We start from the raw sequence: 23,565 nt of genomic DNA, 5'->3' as shown, positions 1-23,565 counted from the left end.
GACCTCGTATATATATATATATATAGTACTGGTAATCTTCTTAGGCACAAAGATATAGTAATTCAGTTGTATTCCACATAGGAAAATGAAAAAAGGTATATCTCAGAAAATGCCCTTAATAAACGCTCCAAGAAGAGGTCCATTGGAGGACGATACTGTTGGGCATTTTCTGAGATATACCTTTTTTCCTTTTTCCTATGTGGAATACAACTGAATATATATAATATAATATATATATATATATATAATATATAGTATATATATATATATATATATATCATGGCTATATTTCACTAGAAAGCTACAGGTCGATTTAACGTTGTCTGTGAGAAAGGGTACTTACGTTGTACTTTTAGAAAGCTAAGGATTTATTGTAAAACTAAGCAGGAGAACCGGCTCTGATTGGTTGGTCCTTTTCTTGTCAGTTATTAATAAATTTACTAAACACATATTATTCTGACAGTACGTGTGCTCATAAATTGCAGGATTAGATACAGCAATACGCGAGTTTCTAAAGAAATCATTTGTAACTTGACATGAAGGCCAATATTTGTATGCTTGACATTAGTAATCACAAGTGTACCATTTGGTTTAAACAATTGGTCTACTTACAGGTTTATATACTGACTTTATGTTATCCATTATAAAATAATCATTTTCTTTTCACTGCTCAAGTTGAATGTGAAGGAATATTAAAAATTTACTGGAATATCAGTCTTCCCAGAACTGCAGCCGTGAATTAGGACTGAGAAATTCCTGCTTAAAAGCAAGAACTTACGCTGGTCAGCTGTCAAGCAGATTTCCTCCTCTGGGCACAGCCACCAAGTAGGACGCGCCATAGGAATTCCTTTCCGTATTCCCTCCTCCGCCAGTTGCATTAATACTGAAGAAAACTGCTTGTGAAGGGCAGTTACCCTCTGACACCTCTCTGTCATCTGGTGGGGAAAAGGAGAAATAACGGTACCTGATAAAGTAGAATAGAATAGCATATAAAATTTAGGCCAAAGGCCAAGCGCTATGACCCACTATGTCGTCATTCGGCGCTGAAATGGAAATTGATAATAAAAAGGTTTGAATGGCGTAATAAGACGAAAACCTGGCAGCCGCACTACAAATCAATTGTTAGGAGAGGGTGGAAAGTAAGACAGAAGAAAGATTATGAACGGAACGATAGTCAACGGAATGAAAGGGGCCGAAGGGACGCTGCAAAGAACCTAAGAACCTTCAATAATGCCTACAGAGCACATCGTGAGGTACGCTGATTTCACTATTCCCCCTACGGAGACCCGATATTTTGAGGTATAATATTGTTACTGCTTATCTCTTTTGATGTCTTCTGAATAAATCGCAGGAAGATTTATGGAATGGCAAATGGTGATAGAATAATCATTTTGAATTCATAAATACAGGTTACTATTTGTTACTTCCATGCAGCGTCAATGTGAAAGTGTGAGTGTGTGTGTGTGTGTGTGTGTGCGGAAGGAGGCTACCTTTTATCCAGTTTATGTCATTTAGTTAACAATTGGTAGCAGCAGTATGTAAACAGAAAATGAACAACTAAACGCAAAAGAACAATGCAGCAAACTTCGACAAGATTTGCTTTTGTTGTAAAATCTGGAAGCTCACAGTTTCTTTGTCCAGTTCATGCGGGTGTGCGCCCTGGGTTTTATTTCTTAATATCTGTAAACCTTTTCCACGTCATAGTACAAATCTCGATTGTCTGTCTGAAGTTTGTATATACTAATTAGTTAAATCTCAGTAACGTATTATTGCCTTTGAATGCTCCTAATTTTCTTTATGGATTATGAACCTTACATTTGCGTACTCAAAAAAAGTTCTATCCATATACTTCTATTTTTGGTTTATGCCTAGAATAAGTTCAGACTGGAGATAAAATCTATTGATGAGTTAAAAGCATGAAGGACGCAAGAGTTCCATCTGCTTCCATCTCGAAATCACGAATTCCTATCAAGGTGAAGTTTGCATCGCAAACAACTTCTCTCTCCAATTTTGCAAGCCTGTTCCTTGGGGAATCCTCAAGACTGACCCCACACACGGCTACAACTAAAAAGCTTTCCCGAACACTTGGTCCACTCAAGGAGTAAAAGTCTAGTTGACAAGAGGCCCAGCTTAATAAAAAAAAACCGTACAATATTTTTTCTGTCTTAATAAAAATGACTGCATCATATTTTTTTCTCGTACCTTATCACCGTAGCGCCATGGCAATATGGAAAATTGTATTGCAGGCATAAAGGTGTTTGCCTGGGCCCATCTTAGGAAAAGTTCCTCGCTCGGCTCTTGGTCGTAGGAATTTCCTCCTACCATATCAGGTAAGACGTATGGGTAACCTAGAATCCCTGTTGGTTGAAGTTTGTGTGATGTTAATGATAAATATGATATCCGTTTACTATATAATTCGAATATTGTACAATGCTATTTTAAATACAATACCTTATATACTGCTATTTTAAATGCATGCCAGTATACACTGTTGTTTTAAATAGATGCCTTTATACACTGTATTTTAAATACAGGACCTAGGATAGGAAAGCCATGAAAATGTTTATTTTATTTTATGAAGTAACAGAATCCAGGAGAATTTTTAACAATTGATTAAATTAATAACTATTTCTTCTTGACATAATTTGAGATATACTATGGCAATGCAACACGCGAACATGACGCAAACAGAAGCTGAAAATCTCAACAAAATTTTATTCTATATTGTAAAAAATTTTCTTCTCACCAAAATGCAGAAGAGACGGGACGAGAGTCCTTAGTCCATTGTCCTCACCCCAAGTGGAGTCCTTGTCAAGCATCCTGACGAAGGCTAGGTGCCTCTGGGTGCTTCCTCCAACACGAGTCTCAATCATCCCGCCAAACTTCACTACGGCTTCGACGAACCTGAGAAGAGAGGAAAAGGTGCGGAGGATTTTTTTTTTTTTTGAAAACGTGAATGAAGAACCGTGCCTGCTATTGTGTCACACATACACGCACAGGATAGTAATATATATATATATATATATATATATATATATATATATATATATATATATATATATAGATAAGATGAGTCTTTTATAACAGATATATAAGTATTTTAAATATCCACAATGTCCTCTTAGCGTCACAGACTTAATTTCTGGAATGTGCCTTTTACTACTTCGTTATTGCTTTTCCTTGCTTATTTTCATCCTACAACTTATTTTCTTGTTTTTCCTCAGGCGTTAGCTTCAATAGGACAGCAGAATTGTCTGTTTTGGTTTGGTAGTTAACTGATGAAAATTAATTAATAAACACATTTCATCATGGCTGGTAGTTGCCGACATTTCAGTCATTACATGACCATTTGATAACGATAAATCCATGCATTAGCATGTTTAAGAACATTTTTACAAACTACACGAAGACCTCCCTCCTTAACATAAGAAATGACAATAGGATAAGCAAAACACACCTACGTTCATATGCATATACTACTCACCAAGTACTACTTCATTCCATGGAAAATGAGGTACTTAGCATTAACCCATCTTCTCTGTCCTTAATACTTTCAAAAATTGTCTCAAGTCTTTAATCACGTCTTTCCCCATCCCAATAGGAACGGGAGGAGAGCTGGCGGAAGGAGACGAAAGGATTCTCTTAACCTGATTTCTCAACAGAAATCAGAAGTTGGGTCGTTTCCAGGCCAAAGCTTCGAACTATGACCTCGAATGAAGCAGCTTTACTTCACCCAACGAGAAGTTCCAGTAAATCAGTCGTTTCTTCTCTATGCCTCTTGAAACACGTTGCCGATTTTGTCATCTTTACGAAACGCATTAAGTTGGAACAAGTCACCATAAAGAAAAAAAAAGAAAAAAAAGAAAAAAAAAGGGTATTCAATTTTTTGTCTATTTAACAGAATAATTTTGATATTAGTAATTACATCAAACTCTGGTATTTTGGAAATAATTTCCAGCTTACCTGCACCCCCATATTAATAATATGACTGTCATCTAGGACATATAAATATGGAAGTGCCTGTAAATTCATAATGCCAGACATTGATGTAACTATCAAATATCATAATTATTCTGTCAAATAGAACAGCCGCATCATTCGAATGAATTTTTTATTGAGCCTTTCCAGTTTTCCGTCTAACTCTCTTCTCTCCCACGTTATTACGAGGCAATAATTGACAAGTGTTCATACTTTTGGCAGAGAGAAATAAATCAGAGGTGCACTGAACTGAAGGAACGTAGGAAAATTTCCAGCTGCACCTTTACTCACAGGGCACACCGTAAGCAGCAACCATCAGAGCCCCACTCGGGGACGTCATTAAATGCCTGTAAGCCTTACTGTTTGGAGAAAACATTGGGCCAAGCTCGTCTGTCAGTGTTTTTTAGGACGTAGGACTTCGGCATCCAAGACGTTTCCCCAGCGTCAAACTTGAAGGAATCAATTCCTGTCGATTTCTGAAGGACCTTCAGTCGGTGAGTCCACCAGCGGACGGCTTCAGGGCTGCTGAAGTCGACGAGACCTGCGCTGGAACCCTGCCACCACGAGGTTAATTGCGTCACACCCGTTTCGTCCTGAAATGTCAGTATGCAAATTCACTTAATAATGTAGTTTAATTCTTTTGTTGCTGCTGCTATGCTAAATCGTTCAGGCTTCTTGCGCCAAGTCTGTTACTTTATTTTCACCTTTGCCATTATGGGAGCGTCAAGATATAACAAACTATAATGTCCGTTTCGTCCGCAAATGTCGGTACGTAAATTACCTGCCTAATATAGTTTAATTTTTTGTTACTGCGAATGAGCATCACTCGCACCCTGCCTTAAAGTTACCCTAAGATGAAAAGCACCAGTAATATGATACAAAGACAAAAAGATTTATGAGATAAAAAATCGACGTTTATAGCAAATTTAAATATAAGAAGGGGTATTTACAGAAAAAAAAAATGAGCTTGCTCACCTGAATGAAATGACCTTTTTGGTCGCCTTCGACGAATGACTGACACTCGCTGTTCACGAAAGGATGGACCCAAAGGGTCACACGAAAGCCTTCTGCCTATACAGGAGTAGAGAGAGAGAGAGAGAGAGAGAGAGAGAGAGAGAGAGAGAGAGAACGAATCAACTGTTTATCAGATTCACAAATAACCTATGAAAATGTCTATTTCAACAAAGATCATCTTTAGGATGTTAACAGATAATACTGATTCCAAAAAAGACGTCTTTTCTGCAGTCACAGGTGTTCCAAAGGAAGGAGAATCGATAATACTAGATTCAAATTAAAATTAAGTGTTTTAATGCACAAATGTTCTATTGTGTGTTTGAAATGGCATTTAAAACTTGAAATTAGAAAATACACGTGACTACCTATGCTACTCACAGGCTTATTTCCAATGTCCAAGTAGTCATAATCAAGGTGTTCTCTTGACCTTGGTCATAATAACATGAATAATATTTAGGTAAAGAGCTTCAAAATAACAAAAAGATTTTATCACGTCAGTCTGATCTTTTAGAATGATAATTTTTTGTTGTTTTATTCATTTTCTTAATGACACTTGTTAAACCCAAATGACGATTTAATGAATTTATATTTGGAAAGATGATAATTCGTGAGTTGGAAACGTTATATTTTCCTTGAATCCTTCATGAACCACATTCCAATATGTTATAATCAGCTTTTAATATATACAATATTACTGAAATATATTTACAATCGAAAATGGATGTTTTGTAATTGGAGAAAGCATTGATTTTGGGTCTAGAAAACACAATAGTTTTGGAACTGGGGAAAGCATTATTTTTCTTAGAATGGTCATAAATAAAGCATTGTTTTGAATCCAGAGAAAACACTGTTTTGGATCACATTGTAATCGGTTGTATTGCTGGCATTAATTGGAATATTCGTTTACGTCAGGATGCACGAAGGAGATAAAGACGTTTCATAAATGCGTTGTTGCTACCTTTTCTTCTCAAAGCTGATTTTGTCAGAAAATGAAAATTTACATGAACTAACAAAGACTATAGATCACTTGAGACTACAGTCGTATCCAGTATTTTTTTTTTTTTTTTTTGTGTAGGAACGCTAAACTAATTCACAGAATTAACAAGAAAAAATTCTGCGAAGTTTTCTGTACATCGTATAATCAAGTCCACAAAAAACATATCTTTTTTGTGGTCTCGGTATGATGCTGTATGAGCTTCGGCCCATGAAACTTCAACCACGGCCCGGTGGTGGCCTGGCCTATATCGTTACCAGACGTACCACTAATGCTAACTTTAACCTTAAATCAAATAAAAAAAAGGGGAAAAAAAACTAATGAGGCCAGAGGGCTGTTATATAGTATGTTCGATGATTGGAAGGTGGACGATCAACATACCAATTTGCATCCCTCTAGCCTCAGTAGTTTTGAAGATCTGGAAGCGGACGGGAAAAAGTGCGGACGGACAGACAAAGCCGCACAGTAGTTTTCTTTTTAGACAAATATCCTTTCGAAAAACATTAATGTCCTCAGTATTCTATCATACTTAATAAGAAGATTTGTTTTTATATGAATAGTGAACTGAGTTAGGATATTGGTAAATTTTGAAGGCTTTATGAATTCAAAGTAACATAAGCTGGTTTTGGAATGAATAATTCTTGAAAGCACACAAAGATATATCCACTGCAGTTGGAAACTATTTGTTTAAGAATACACTTTCAACAAATATGCACAACCGCTCTGATGTTGCTACACGACTGGTTAAATCTATTTGCATTTTATTTGCTTTCCATTTGCTGCAAAATTAAAAACGCACCGACTATCAAAGTGAATTTATAGGATGCGTTCTATTCGCTACAAACAATTTGGTTATGAACACGAGCATGGCTGGAACGCTACTTGACATCAGAAAAGTTTTCCAATCCGAAGAATTTCGTTTATTTGGAAGTGATTGAATAAAGCATTTTTTCAAGAAAACATCAGTGTAAGACGTGTAAACTAAGAGTCAATACTTACGTGCAGTTCATCTATGAGTTTCTTTGGATCAGGGAACTTATCTGGATTGAAACTAAGGTCTCCGTAACACGTCTCCCAGCTGTCGTCAATCTCAACCTGAAATTGATTGATTTCATGAAATTTTGGGTGACAAGCCAAGCACTGGGCCACTTTCGGTCATCCATTGCTTAAGACAATGACCAGAGGGAGTTGGATGGTTGGACAACAAGAAAAAGCAATCCATGAAATAAAATTGAAGTGCAAAGATTCAAAGGTGGAAATGGAAGGAAACTCGTCAGTTGAACTAAGAAGTAACGGTTAGAGTTGTTGAACAGCAAGAATGAAGAGAGGAAGAGGGAAAGGATTTAGAGAAAAAAACTAGAAAGTGGATGTGGCTAAGGGACGAAGAGGCGCTGCCAACACCCTTCAGTAGTGCCTACAGTGCACCACATGATGTGCGCCGACAACACTACTACGGGGAACCTGAAATTATGACATCTGTTGTCAAAAATGATTATATTAATAATTAAAAAATCCTATTCATACGAGGGACCGGTTTGACTTGCGTTGACGAGATGTGATGCAGAGGGTGAATACGGCAATCTTGCAGAAGATATTACGTATTCACGACACAGCTTTTTAGGCCAAGCAAATGGGTCGTCTTGTGAGAATTGTATTTGGAGGAGGAGGACTGGAATGGAATACACAATGTCAGGCATATAATACTTACCAAACGAGAGAGAGAGAGAGAGAGAGAGAGGAGAGAGAGAGAGAGAGAGAGAGAGAGAGAGAGAGAGAATCTAAACTAGGGTACATATCACTAAACAAAAGGAGTAATGCCTATGCAGCTAAAAGTACTGTAAAGCAGAATAGTCGCTAAGCTTACTGAATTTCATGTGCCTGTGCTTGCTTTCGGGCCTCTTATAACCTGATGCCTCTTCCACCAGACCGCTACGGTTGTTGCTGGACTTAAAAATACTTAAACGCTTACGAGCTGTAAAGAGCAGTAAAATGTATCTTTTTTGCAGCCTTTGTCATTTATGGAGCACTCCATCTTGGTAGATTTGATAGAAATGGTTATATAATTCAACATTTCCGGAAAATGAAAAGGTGTCAACTAGCATTGTCTGCTCACCCATGATCAAAGGCAAAACGACCTCCTTTACTAGGACTACAATTCTATCGTGTTTTCAGCAAAGCTTCCAATGTCCTTCAGTGAACGAAGGATCTCAAGATGTTAAATAGCTGGATACTAGTTTCATAAAAGATCTCGTTTATCTCAATATCACGGTTCTGAATCTTCGCTAAATTGAAGAAGCTGGTATTGTGAATGGTTCGTGATCTTTTATAGAAGATCATTTGGGTATATTAAAGACAAGGCTTATTTCTTCTCACGGATATTAATTCCTGTTTGAATTCCATGATTCCCATTACCTTACGTCATTTAAAAAGGAGAATGCTTATTTATCATATTGGGTTCTAAATATTTGTAAGTAGCATAATCTGTTTGCAAATAGATTATGCTATTTATAAATATTTGGAACTTATGCTATTTATAAATATTTAGAACCAAATATGATAAATAAGTATTCTCCTTTTTAAATGACGTAAGGTAATGGAAATCATGGAGTTCAAACAGTAATTAATATCCGCGAGAAGAAATAAGCCTTATTTTTTATATACCCAAAAGATCTTGTATAAAAGATCACGAACCATTCACAACACCAGCTTCTTCAATTTACTGAAGATTCAGAACCATGATATTGAAATATTTCAGTAATAAAAAGAAAAAGAAAAGGAGAGATATTTCATGAAACTCAAACTAGTAACCAGCTATTTAACCTCTTGATATCCTTCGTACACTAAAGGACATTAGAAACTTTGCTGTAAACACGATTGAAATAAAGCCCTAGTGAAGGAGATCGTTTTGCCCTTGATCATTTGTGAGTAGACAATGGGGATCTCTATTGTAAAACGCGTCAAAGGCGCGTAATAGTTAACTGGGCTCTAACAATATGTACATCACGGATGCTGGCCAAGGTTAATCTCCCCTTTCAAAGATGTTTTGCTTTGGGATTAGGCTGTTAAGGCTTCGAACATTTTCAGATCCGTGTTCCACATGACTGACGTCTTGCTGTTATTTCTTAAAACAATGGACGCCTCTGTATTGATGCGCTTTTGTTGCCGTTAGTCATTTCGTTTGCAACGCGGTTCAAAACTCTCCTTTCTATTAGCACTGGAAAATACAGCTGCCGGTCTAACCCGCCCGTCGTTAGCTTTGTTTATTTCATCTTGATCATAATGGTACATTTATGGGAGGATGGATGGGGAGAGGGTTAGGAACACTGCCAAGGAACCAAGTTCCTTAACTGTCTCAACCCAGTGAAAAGGAGGAGAGCTCACCCTTTAAGTATCCCCAACCCTATCCCCCCGCCCCCCTTCACTGTCTCATCGTCGCCGATGTCCAAGGTTAGCGTGGATGTTAATAATGGTAATAATGTAAAGCAATGTTCTTTTAAGGCTCAACAATAAGAATATAATATTTTTCGATTTTAAAAATTCTATATAAAATCAGGAGTTAGGCACAGCAACATATGTTTTTTTCAGAACTTTTTTTTTCCATACGAACTTTAAAAATAAACCTCAAACCGTGACTTTCTGAGTCTGGGTAAAAAGAAGAGTGGGGGCTGTGTGGGTGGGTGATGTATACGAAAAACTCTACTGTAACCCCAAAAAAACTTAATTGCCTTTGACCGCTAATTATCGGTCAAAGTTAATTACTCTTTACTACCGAATAAAGTGGTGCAATCTATTACAATGATAGTGCATAAAATTAATCGCGTAGGCTAGATCTTTCATGCCACTGAGTTTTCAATAAACTGTTTAATCTTTTTTGGTTATGGTCGCATTTTTTATTTACTCTCCCCCACAACCGCCCTCCCCACGCACCCCCCCCAACCCCCAACTATATTTTTTACCCAGAAAGTCATGGCTTTAGGTTTATTTTTAAAGGTCGTACGGAATAAAAAGAGTTCGGAAAAAACTTATGTTGCCGAATCTAATTCCTGATTTTATAACGAATTTTTAAAATCGAAAAGTATTATATTCCTATCATTGTTGAGCCTTGAAAACATATAACTTCACATTGTTAACATACTAACATCCACACTTTCTTTGGACATCGGCGACTTCCCCGCCACCGGCCGCCAGCAACTCCCGACTCAGATCGGTAAACAGAGAGAAAAAACAGAGTAAAATGAAATACTGAAAGAAAAAGTCAGGGAGAAAGAGAGAAAAATCGAGAAAAATTGAAAATTGAGAGAGAAAATCAGAGAAAAAGATAAAAAAATATAAAAAAGACAAAATAGAGAGAAATTGAGAGAGAAACATAAGAATAAAGAGAACTAGAGGAAATGAGAGAAAGAAAGAAAAAGAGAGCATAAAAGAGTAGGAAAAGCGATTGTCTAGTATGGTTTCTAGTCCGTGAAAGAGCAGCCCGAGGCTCTGGTTTGGCTGACATCAGCACTCGAGGGGAGCTCACTCTGGGGTTAGAACACTTCCGCGCCAGATTTGAAGTTTCTCTGTACCTCTTGTAGGACCAAAACACGCCACTTTAGACCTTCATAAACCGCCGCAGGATGTTCTCTTTTGCCTTTTCCGACATCAATACAAGGATATTGAGTCTACGGCCAATTCGTTCCCGCCTATAACTCCAAACCGCCATTTTTGAGGGTTAGAGCACTTCCGCCTTATTTCTGGTCGTTACTCATTTGAGAGGTTTAACAAAGGGCTAAAGAATACGAGGTCAACTTACGCACCAGTTAATTAAGGGAAATCGGGAAATCTTTGGTGGACCTTCTGAGAGGGCAGGTTCTGTGACGTCATCAGCGACCTCATTAAGTGACCATCCATATAAATTGTTCATTTTACCATCCAGTTAGAATGCTCATCATATTTTACTACGCTTTGAATGATTTTTTTTTTCTTTTTTATAAATATGGATTAATAATACTAGCAACTCAGAAACTGATTGCTCTTCACCTTTGTATGTCACACCTGTCCAAGAACGATCTCCTAATGATACATCTGACCCAAGATTTAGGTATTTTGGAAATGAAATTGTCTGGTAAAGAAAAATCGATTAGCGATTTCTCGTTGTTCTCATCAGAGTGAGCCCTCTTATCAAGCAGAGATAGAAATGTGTTAGCTGTCATGTCCCCTTTGCAATGGTTGTCTTTCTTATATTTTGCCTTGTTTTTTACCTATTTAAAACCACCATATCCATTCTTCCATCACCATCCTACCTTCTATTTGCAACCTTAACATTCTTCTTCATTTAAACTTTGTGCTCTGATTTCGAAAGCACTTTAAAACTTTCACCAATCTTTCCAGCTTCTCATCACTAAACCCAATTAGCGCACAGTGTTATCTATAACCATCATCCGTTTGACATTGTATTTTCTAACTTTTCTCTTATTCCACAGAGGCGCAGTTGCATTTCACACAGTTCTCTTAACATTCTTAGGCCACACTAATAAAAGCCTTAAAAACTTACAATGACTCGTCTAAAATTAGACTTTACATCAGGCTGATTATTCTCATGGCTAAATATCTGCTACTGTTTTAAATTATTACTCAAAGGTTCACCTGACGCTTTTCTTAAAGCTCACCTAATAACCTTCATTTTAAAAAAATTATCATATAAAATTACTCTCGGTCAACACGTTACAATTTTTTCCTTTCATTCTTAAACTTGGCGAACGATGCTTTTCAGTTTTCTGAAAAGAAAACTATTGTGCCGGCTTTCTCCGTCCCTCTGCGCGTATTCTGTTCACCCTCAGATCTTAAAAACTGCTGAGGCTAGAGGGCTGCAAACTGGTATGTTGATTTATCCACCCTCCAATAATCAAACATAACAAATTGAAACACTCTATACCCCAGTAAATCTGGCGCCAAAAAGGGGTGAACCCAGGGAAAATTGCAATATTAATTAAACCTGAATTTTTTTGGTGTGCTAGGGTCATCTATGCAACATATTAAAAATATAATCCTTTAGTTTTGGTGGAACATGGTTTTCCAAGCCTCTGTTTACGTAAATCCTTGTATTTTTTAAAGTTTGGCCATTATAGTTTGGCAACCTTGCTTTTTCCAAACCTTGTCATAGTTTGGCAACGCCATGGTTGTTCGTACATCCTGTTGAACCCCGTGTGGTTGTTCTGAGTGTGTGTCAATGTAAGTTGCTGGGTTGGTCTGTTTTAAGTAGTTTTCCTATTGAATTGACGTTAATGTTTTGTTAAATATACTTTGGAATCTCGTTGCTTCCTCGCGTTTGCAAGCTGACATGCAACAGATAGCAAATCCTACATTAACTAACCTTGCCTTTCAGATGAAACAGGTTTTAAAATTCTATCCATTCTCCTTATACCTAATTTAGGGGTGTCGTACCTCAAATTTATGTTTTTCATACATTTCTGCTGGATATTTCAACTGTTTATTTCTAAGCACAAACGAACAGAAGGGAGTCAACTTAAGTCAGTTATTCTTTGACTTAGCAGTTTTCATATCCTCATGAGCTTCCTTGGCTCAATAGGGCATCTGATGTCAGGATCAGGCCTTGAAGAATTGTTTGAGTTGTTTATGCTGAAAATACAAAACCAAAGATGTTGAAGGGAAAAGTGGTTGCACGTGTTGTTCGAGGACATTTCATGGTTGATGGAGTCCTTAACACACTACAAAACTTTTCACATGAAACTATCATCAAAAGATACTACATCTGATGAAAGTGACAGTGAAATTACAGATAGCTGTTCTGGTGATAGTTCTGAAATGCCAGATGTACTGATAGAGCCAATGGCGCTGCATGCCAGTGCTGTATCAGGAGCTGCAGTGGAGCTGAAGGAGTCCAAGCGTCTAAAACTGATAGCTGAATCCCTACAAAAGGATAAATTAGAACTGAAGGGTGACCGAACTGTACAGCTGCGGCTACAATATATGGAGATGGTGGATCTTGTCCAGAATCTGTTATGACTGAAAGAACAGGAACTTGTTGCTTCATCTTCATACACTCAGGAAAATTATGTCCTTTCTCGCTTCTGTTGGCCACAACCTGTACGTCAAATCCTTGAATGTGTACCTTCAGAAAATGCATTGTCTGATAAAAAATCATCTAGAAATTCATAATCGTTTCATTGAAGATGACCTCCAAGCTGTCTGCAGGTCTGATGAATTCAGGGCTGGACTGATTTCATATCGAACAAGGACGAGGAATGAGTGAGGTTTGGTGCCTTGTGTGGGTGATGTCAAATCATGTTACATCTGAAGTCAATCTTGCAATGCAGCAACTGACAAAAGTGAGTTATGAGACCAGTGAGCAACACAAAGACCTACAACACACGTCTCAAAGGGATGTATCTGACACGTTGGAGAAATTTGAGCCTACTAGGACTGAAGAGCCCATTCTTAGGAGGTGAAGGACTAGTTAACATCGTTAATGGTGTTACAGCCAACACATCCGCAAATGTTGACAATGCAAAAGAAATAGGTCATAATATTTTTAAGAAGATGAAAGGAGAAAAGGTTATTGTATTTTCCTTCAAGAAGAAATCTCAGGCAGTTCGAATGGATTCAAAATCGACTCTCAAGCTAAGCTATGAGGAAACCATCAAAATAGATCCTCAGTTACTCTTTCAAAGGTTGGTGATTGCAGGAACACAAGCTGAACAACTACCTAAGCCTTTAGAGTATGAAGTGTGTGGATATCCGTCCTCACTGTTTGGAACAACAAATGTAATTCTACCTGCAAAGACGCCACAGTTGGCTAAACCATAATGGGATTTAGCAACTGCCGTGGATGGCCCCAAGGTCTGTGTATTTGTTCTAGATGGAGATGCCTTGCTACAGAGAATACCTTGGTACACTGGCAAAACATATAATGCTATTGCACAGAACTACTGTGACTACATTATAGCTCATCTGCAATAGTATTTGACAGATACAGCAACTCGCTGTCAACCAAAGATCAAGCACATGGAAGAAAGAATTGCCAATCTGGAAGAAAGGCGACTTTGACCAGGAGGATGGTCCTTAAAGTGAAGCAGGAGGTCTTATCAAATTAGGAAAACAAGCAGCAATTCATCAACCTCCTAACTGAGAAACTACAGGCAGATGGAATCGAAGTTCACAAAGCACAAGGAGATGCCAATCCGTTGATTGTCCAAACAGCTGTTGCTACATCACAAAAGGTTCCTAATGTAGTTGATGGGAGGATAAAGACTTGATCGTACTTCTTTGCTACCAAGCAAAAGATGCTAATCTGTACTTCATGCCAGAACCAAAAGGAGCATCATCAAGTTGCCACACGTACTTGGATGTGAGAAAGGCTAGGCAGGATCTTGGAGATAGTGTAACATGCAATATTCTCTCTCTTCATGCCATCTTGGGATGTGACACTACTTCAAGGATACTTGCTGTTGGCAAAGTTGTTGCACTGACGTTGATGAAGGAGAATTTAAACTTCTGAGAGCAAGCAGAGGTCTTCTACAACTCAAGTTCTATAAAAGACGCTGTTGTACAACCCAGCGAAAAAGCTTTAGTTTGCGTCTTCAAGGGGAATGAAGATGATACTTTGAATTCTCTTAGATTATGCAATTTTTTTTACACTTGTCGCACAAAGCAAGACCTCTGTTCACTCTCAGAAGCTCCCACCAACATGAACAGCTGCAACGTTTCACACCCTCAGAGTGTACCACCAAGTCCAAGAGTGGAAGGGCAATTCCCTTAATCCCGAGGACTGGGACTGGAAGGTTTGTGATGGAAGACTTGTTCCAATTCAGTCTGAAAATGACATTGCTCCCAAATTTCTTCTAGAACTTATCAGACGTCAGTGTAAGACTAACTGCAGCACATTAAGATGCAAGTGCCGTCATGAAGGTCTTCACTGCTCCATGTCCTGCTCACAATGCAGAGAAAACTGTTCATATACATTAGATGAACAGGATGAAGAATCAGATACAGATTAGATTTTATTTGACGCAAATGATGAGAGACTGTAATAATTGATTATTTCAAAAGTCTTGGTAGTTTGTGTTTATACAAGCGGAGTAAACATTTAACATTCTATATTTTGTCTTTCATGGTAATTTAATGAAGACATATAATGCTAGAATACATAGGCTTCATGCAATATATATATATATATATATATATATATATATATATATATATATATATATATACTACCTAGAGGATCCTATTTTGGTTAACTTTTTGTGGGGGTTAGAGTGGGGGTAAATTGGTTTAGGGTATAAGGAGCAGTAAAGTGTTTCACTTTGCTATCATAAAGTGTTCTATTTTATTGAAAAGAGCAACCCACAAAACCCAGGAATATAAGAAAAATTTGTAAAAATCCCATGTACACTGCCAAAGATATCTAAATTCATGGTTTTTCCTTAGAGATCTGACGTCACATTATTGCTCCCCTCAAAAACTATGTTCCACCAATTACATTGAATTAGATTTTTAATATTATGTTGTTTCTGTTGCATGAAGGACACAAAAAAAAACAGGTTTCATTAATATTGCAATTTCCCTGGGACAAATCATATATATACTGGACTATAGCCTCATTACTTTTTATTTTATTGAAGGTTAAAGTTCCCCATAATCATGTGTCTGACAACGCTATAGGCCAGGCCATCACCGGACTGTGGTATAGGTTTCATTGGCTGCGGCTCATACACCATTGTACCTAGACCACCGAAAGATAAATCAATTTTCGGTAGCCTTGATTATGGCAAAACCCAAGGCCCTTTGCAGCTAAGCCCCTCCCACTGCACGCCAGTGATTGGCTAGCTCTCGGAAGGGGAATGACGTCACACTAAACTCTGTTTTTTTCCATCTGCCCATCCGCCTGTGGTGTTTTTGCATGGTAACACTGCGTCCCGGGCTTTAAATAGTTACGCTATGTGTAAGTTTTAGGTAAATAAAAGGATATCTGGGTGTACATTTGCAACTGAAAAGTGTTTTAATAAATTACTGTATTCGAATTACACCGTTAATATTCGAAATAGGATATTATTTAAAGCATGGGACGCAGTGTTACCATGAGCAAACACCACAGCCGGATGGACAGATGGAAAAAAAACAGAGTATAGTTAACAGTTCAAATGTTTGCCAGTACGGATTTGACTCAGTTCGGTCATGTTGAGCTTTGTGCATAATGATGACACCACAGATTTGAGTGTCATTACGAAGATCTTGGATCAGTCTGTCTGTGAATCTTTTTTTTCTTCTTTTTTTCATCATGCGCAGCCTAAATACACAAGCATCTTGCTTTTTTTTTTTTTTTTTTTTTTTTTTATTGGTGTTGCCCTACATAAGCAATTCCATATAGACCACATTAACTGAAATGAAGCATTGAGTTATGTAGCAAGTTCAGACATTAGGGTATTAATTCATCATAGCCCTGCATGTCAAACGTTAATATCATTGTGAGATTAAGTTTACGTATGAAATTCTTATATTTTGAGGCAATACAGGGCATAGACCTACACATTAATTTCTTATATTTTGGGGCAATGACAGGTCATAGGCCTACGCATCAAATTTTTATTGCAAAGAGTTTTCCATCCGTATCTGTTGGAAATGGAGTGGCTTTTAATCAATATAGTCATTCCGCACCCACGATATAAAATGTATATGGATACGGTGAAATGTACATGTATAAGCATGTGAATATACGCAAACATAGCAAATGCAGAGCCACTTATACCACAGAGGATAAAAGTAAAATTTGGAGGCAAGTAGCCGATGGCATGTATAGACTCAATCGTGGGGCTTTCTCTGCCTTACAAGCAACTATTGAACTGTTCGCAATGAATTATATTGAAAATATATTTACAAAAGGGATAGCAAATTATATTACTGTGATAAGTAAATGTAAGGTTGCTGTAGCGTTTCTATGAAAATGAAGGCTATAGTAGGTATAGTAGGAGGGCATCATAAGGTACTTAACGAGAGAAGAAAAAATAAATGATAGCTGATTAAGTTATGTATGAGATGATCCCAACCCTGTTGAACAAAAGGAAACAGTAAATTCTCTCTATCGTAGTAGCCATCTTGCTTGGTGAGACGTTCCCGCGCGAAGTCAGATTAATCAACAGATATCACAAGTTTAACATACGTCTAGAATTTGAGAAATATCTAGAAGTGTTCGTGAACTATCGGTGATAAGATTAGTGTGAAAATAGTAGGATAAAGCGTCTTCTAAGTTAGTTTAACAAGTGAAATACTGTAAATCAGCACAAGATGGCAGTTCCAACTGCGGTAAGAAATGGCGAAGTTTAGCTTGCTTGGCAGATTCTCAATACGATGAGGTAGCAGGAAGGGAACTGGCATCTCTCATCTATGAGATCAGCAACAGTCCTAACCAAAAAGATACAAAAGCATTCATAGATATATTAGAAGGATATAATCCTTCAAACTGGAACAAATCAACTGAAAACATCTTGAAAATAATTGAAGAAGTTCCAAATAAAATCCAAGTGGTCAAGAGACTCATAAAGAAAATATACATAAACCAACATATTCCGACAAAGAAAATGAATAGGGTGAACCTTGTGAATATCCTAATTGATGCATTAGGAAAAAGAATGCCAAAAGCATGCAAACTGTGTAAGGTGTGGTATAGCATAGTTAATCCACAAAACCTAATCAGAAAATGTGCTGCATGCAACATTCCGACCCATCCACAGTGTGCTGAGGTAATGCAAGATATGAGAAAAGATACAAGAATATTTTGTTCAACATGTCTATCGTGGATAGACAATGTTATTAAATCAAGATTGAATGTACAAATAGTTGAGGATGAAGAAGAAGAAGGAAGGAGAAGAAGAAGAAGAGGAAAAACGGAAGTGAAGTAAACAAAACTGAAATGACAGAAAAAAATAAGGAAGGAAAACAAAGAACAAGATAAAAGTATGGATGCAGAGATACTCATTGATACTACATATGAGGCAATAAAGCAGCATACTTACGAAGAAATAAATTACGATATGTCAACACAAAAGAAAATCCCGAAGAGGCTCTACCCAGATCTACACAATGACGGGAAAGAGGAAAAAATAGACAAAAAAGACAAAGTCTGCAACCTTTTGAAAAGAGGGAATTGCAGATTTGGAGAAAGATGTTACTACAAACATCCTAAGGCATGTCACAACTTTGAAATATATGGTAAATGTGCATACCTAGATGGCTATGAGGATGATTGCAGAGATCTGCATCCAAAAATATGCAAAAACCTAAAAGAAGGAAAGGGATGTAAGTTCGACAAAAAAATGTAAAATATGCACCCTGTAGCCCATGAATCATAATCAAATAAATAATCAATCAAGTAATAAAATCCAAAATAAGAAAGAAACAAATAAAGAGAGGAATAAAGAATATCAGGTAAAATAAAAAAGCAAGCCATCAACGAGATATGCAGAGATGTCAGCAAAAAATTTCAAAGCATCAGCTCCAAAATTCTACTCAAGAGAAAATAACTGTATTTATTATGCAAGAGGATATTGCAGAAACGGAGAAAATTGCAGATTCAGACACAAAATGAATAATTATGATGAAGGAAGATCAAATATTATGGAAAAGTTGGATTTTTTAATGTCAGAATTTCTGGAAATGAAAAAAAGAACAACATACCAGAACAGGAAAGAGACGATGGGAAAATCCTTATTACTACCAATATTAAAAATGAAGGAGAAACACGCAAACCATGCGCAGGGGTTTAGTTACGAGTAACTCAAAAAGAAAAATAGAGTACTTAGGAGAAGAACTAACCCAAATTTGAAAAGAAAATAGATATAATGAAATATTTAAGTGAAACCGGTATTTTTCCCACCAGACGGGGAATGATGATCAAATAAAAGGGTTCCAAACTTATAGATCAGATAGAAAAAATAGGAATCAAGGGGGAACCGCAATATATGGGAAAGACAAAAAACAAGGAAAAATATATGAGAAATATAGTAACTCAGAATGTGAACTAATAGCGGTAGAATTTGAATCTGAAAAATGAATGAACATAGTAATATATAGACCTCCTAATACTAAAGTTTGACTTAATAATAGAAAAATTGGATGATATATGTAGAAATCACAAGGACTGGACTATTCTCCTATCTGGAGACTTCAACTTTCCTTTCGTAGACTGGAAAGAACGAATAGGAGATTGTGGTTGTACTTATACATATAAAAAAAGAGAGTAATAGTAGTGCAGAAGATAAGAGGCAATTCGAAAAGCTATTAGATATGCTACTAGAATACAACATTCAACAAATAAATCACCTGCCAACAAGAAAGGAAAATACTTCAGACCTAGTATTTGTGAACGAGATGAATTATGTTAAAGAAATAATAGTTTATGATGCGAGTATTTCAGACCATAATGTCATAGAATTAACAGTCCATTCCAAAGCAAGTGAAAATAGAGATAAGCAAGAAATGAAAAAGTGGGAAGGATATGGAAAATACAACTTCTACAGTAAAAATATAAAATGGTCAGAAATAAATGAAAAATTAAACAAAGATTGGGATAACATTTTCGTAAGTGATGACATAAGGGTAAATACGGAGATATTATATAAAATATTAGAGAAAATAATGGATAAATATATACCGAAGACGAAAAGTAAACATCAGTCATGCATACCAAGAGACAGAAGGATCTTGTTCCAGAAAATCAGAAAGTGGAAAAAAGGTCTTGCAAAAGAAAAAAATGCATGGGAAGTTAAAGAACTAAAAAGTAAGATAGAAAATGCAGAACAAAAGATTATACAATCAAAAGAAAATGAAAAACGGGACTTGGAAGAAAAAACCCTAATAAATATCAAGCAAAACCCCAAACTATTATACTCATACGCAAAAAAGATGAATAAAAGAAGAATAGAAATTCGCCCTCTAAGAATTGAAGGGAGATTAACGAATGAAAAAAAGGAAATTTGCAACATATATGCAGAACGATATAAGAAAGAATTCACCCCTAGAATAGATAATGAAGATAATGATATAGAAGTAAGGGACGAAAATAGTGAATATTTAGCTGACATAGATATTAATGAAGCTGATATTGTGCAGGCTATTAATGAAATTAAAAATGGAGCTGCAGCAGGGCCTGATGGAATTCCTGCTATTTTGTTAAAGGAAGTAGTTCGTTCTATCGCAAAGCCACTTGCAATATTATTAAGACAAAGTGTAGATACAGGCAAGATTTATGATGAGCACAAATTAGCATATATTACACCTACTTTCAAAAGTGGATTAAGACTAGAGGCAAGTAATTATAGGCCTGTGAGTCTAACATCACATATTATGAAAGTGTATGAAAGGGTAATGAAGAAAAATATTATGAAACATTTAATAAAAAATAATTTGTTTAATATAGGACAACATAGTTTCGTACCCGGAAAAAGTACACAAACCTAATTGTTAGTCCACCGTGAGAAGATATTCAAAAATATGAAAAGCGGAAATGAAACAGATGTGGTTTATCTAGACTTTGCAAAAGCTTTTGACAAAGTAGACCATAATATATTAGCGAAGAAAATTAGAAAACACAATATCGTGGATAAAGTAGGAAGATGGTTAAAAGAATTTTTACACAACAGAAAACAGATAGTTATTGCAAACGATGAGAAATCGGATGAAGCCAAGGTAATATCCGGTGTGCCACAAGGTACGGTGTTAGCTGCAATACTGTTTGTTATTATGATTGAAGACATAGACAGTAATGTTAAGGATTCGGTAGTGAGTAGTTCGCTGATGACACAAGAATAAGTAGAGAAATTACTTGTGATGAAGATAGGAACGCTCTACAAAGAGACCTTAACAAAGTATATGATTGGGCAGAGGTAAATAGGATGGTATTTAACTCTGATAAATTTGAATCAATAAATTATGGAGACAGAGAAGGAAAGCTATATGCATATAGGGGACCTAATAATGAGCAAATCACAAATAAGGAAGCAGTTAAAGACCTTGGTGTGATGATGAATAGGAACATGTTATGCAATGATCAAATAGCAATTCTTTTGGCAAAATGTAAAGCAAAAATGGGAATGTTGTTACAGCACTTCAAAACAAGAAAAGCTGAACACATGATTATGCTTTATAAAACATATGTTCGTAGTCCACTTGAATATTGCAATATGATATGGTACCCACACTATCAAAAGGATATTGCACAAATAGAGAGTGTACAAAGGTCCTTTACAGCTAGAATAGAAGAAGTTAAGGACCTTGACTACTGGGAAAGACTACAATCCTTAAAATTATATAGTCTAGAAAGGAGAAGAGAACGCTACATGATAATTCAGGCATGGAAACAGATAGAAGGAATAGCAGAAAACATCATGGAACTAAAAATATCAGAAAGAGCAAGCAGAGGTAGATTAATAGTGCCCAAAACTATACCGGGAAAAATAAGGAAAGCACACAGGACATTAATCCACTACGCACCAGCATCGATAATGCAGCGTCTATTCAATGTGTTGCCAGCTCATCTGAGGAATATATCAGGAGTGAGCGTAGATGTGTTTAAGAATAAGCTCGACAAATATCTAAACTGCATCCCAGACCATCCAAGATTGGAAGATGCAAAATATACCGGAAGATGTACTAGCAACTCTCTGGTAGACATTAGAGGTGCCTCACACTGAGGGACCTGGGGCAACCCGAACGAACTGTAAGGTCTGTAAGGTAAGGTCTCTCTCTCTCTCTCTCTCTCTCTCTCTCTCTCTCTCTTGTTAGGATAATGTTCTAGCGTACATTATATTCGTAAAGATCTCGATTACTTTTAATTAAAACAACTGACTAAATTTCAGTTAACGAGAGTTTGCATATAATTCTTTACACTAGTATTTTATGAATAGGTCTATGGATATTCTGCAATGTTACGTTACCATATGAAAAATATTCGTAGACATACAAACACCATAACAGCAGCTACAAAAACAAGAATAACGACAACCAGAACCACAATGAAACGGCTGAATTTAAGATAGGCTTATAATCCAAACGTCATAAGCTGCGCAAACTGACAACAAGACATAGGACATTATAGGTCTACGTCATTTATTATGATCCTGTTATTTTGAAAGGAGACAATATCCTTAAGAAAATCTTCACAAATATCCAATATGATTCACATAGCCTATTATACTGTAACGTTAAGTTAAATATAGGCATAGTCTGGTTTAGTGGAGTGGGACCTTAAAGGCGAAAAGGGGGAGCAATTTAGGAGGACTGTGTTAAAGAGAGATGTCTTGAAAGGGCGAATGTAGAATCTGGACAGGGTAACAGAGTGGATATAGAGCGTCATGAAGAGAAAAGTGGTGGTGGAATGAAGAGTTGCAGGAATGAATTAAAATAAAATCAAAAGTTTTTAATGATTGTAAAGTAAGGCAAGCACAGGGTGCAAGAGAACAGCAGAGAGAAGAGGAAAGATATGCGAGAAGAAGGATAGGTATGTCTAATGGAAGTGGAGCAAAGCAGTTGAATGAAAGGCTAAGAACAAGAGAAGGATAAAAGGATATCTATAAGATTTCAAACTTCAGGAAAAGGCAGAGACAGGATTTGGGTAGATTGGTTGTCAAGGATAGAGATGGAAATATATTGTACAGGGATGAAGACATGAAGAGAGTATTTTAAACTACTTTTAAATACTGAAAATGAGAGAGAGGAGATGGGGGAAACACAGAGGAAAGAGGGATCAGTGAGGAAGATACAGGATACGGAAGTGAAGAGAGCATTAATTAAATAAGTAAAATGAAGCACCAGGTTCATCAGAGTTCCAAATTGAAATGATCAAATTACTAGGTACAGAGAGGTTGAAATGGATGCAAAATGTATTAAAAGCTATATGGTAAGAGGAAGTAGGTCAAGGGACTGGGAGGATAGATATAAGCAGAAGGGTTATATCATGGACTGTGGTAACTACAGGGAAATTAAACTAACAGAACATGGAATGAGAGTTTTAGAGAGAATGATGGATGAGAGATAAGGAGAGATTGTAAAGATCGGGAAACAGCAGTATGGATAGATGAGAGGAAGAAGGACGGTGGATGCATATTCATAGTAAGAGCTGCAGGAAAAAAGGCTAGAGGGAAACCAGGAGCTCTATTGAGCATTTAAAGACCTAGAGAAAGCATACGATAGAATCCCAAGAGAGGTGATGTATTGGTTGTTGAGGAAGAGGAAAGTCCCAGAAAAGTTAGTCAGGCTGATCGAGATGATATATCAAAGAACGAACAAAAAAAAAATAATTACAGCAGTTGGGGAAACAGAAAACTTTGAAGTTAGTGTTGGATTACACAAAGGGTCAGCATCAAGCCCATTTTTGTTTGTGCTGGTCAAGGATGAGTTAAATGAAGAGACCAAGAATGAATAAATTTCCTAAACTCAATAGGAAATACCAATCTGCATAGCTCTGAGGATTTGTATTTAAGTTTAGAATGGAGAACACGATTGACAATATCAGATGGTAATAATCATTGTCCTGTAATTCAAGTTCAACGATTCGTACGCAGGACATTCCCTGTGTCACCTACGTA

General features: G+C 36.8%; 1 protein-coding gene across 3 annotated transcripts in view; it reads right to left on the bottom strand.

Moving 5' to 3' along the window:
- LOC135219287 (myogenesis-regulating glycosidase-like) overlaps positions 1-23,565 on the bottom strand; it is a 77,862-nt gene that overhangs the window by 7,865 nt on the left and 46,432 nt on the right. For all 3 annotated transcript variants that reach the window (XM_064255917.1, XM_064255919.1, XM_064255918.1), the window contains 6 exons: positions 6,986-7,081; positions 4,954-5,049; positions 4,339-4,571; positions 2,747-2,904; positions 2,203-2,357; positions 779-935 (listed from right to left, as the gene is read on the bottom strand). In XM_064255917.1, the coding sequence (XP_064111987.1) occupies positions 779-935; positions 2,203-2,357; positions 2,747-2,904; positions 4,339-4,571; positions 4,954-5,049; positions 6,986-7,081 (895 nt within the window). The remainder of the gene's footprint in view (positions 1-778; positions 936-2,202; positions 2,358-2,746; positions 2,905-4,338; positions 4,572-4,953; positions 5,050-6,985; positions 7,082-23,565) is intronic.

This window comes from Macrobrachium nipponense, chromosome 1 (genome assembly GCF_015104395.2).
Source record: "Macrobrachium nipponense isolate FS-2020 chromosome 1, ASM1510439v2, whole genome shotgun sequence".
NCBI lineage: Eukaryota > Metazoa > Arthropoda > Malacostraca > Decapoda > Palaemonidae > Macrobrachium > Macrobrachium nipponense.
The sequence above is the reverse complement of the archived record's forward strand: the minus strand, read 5'-3'. Positions and strand labels throughout refer to the sequence as shown.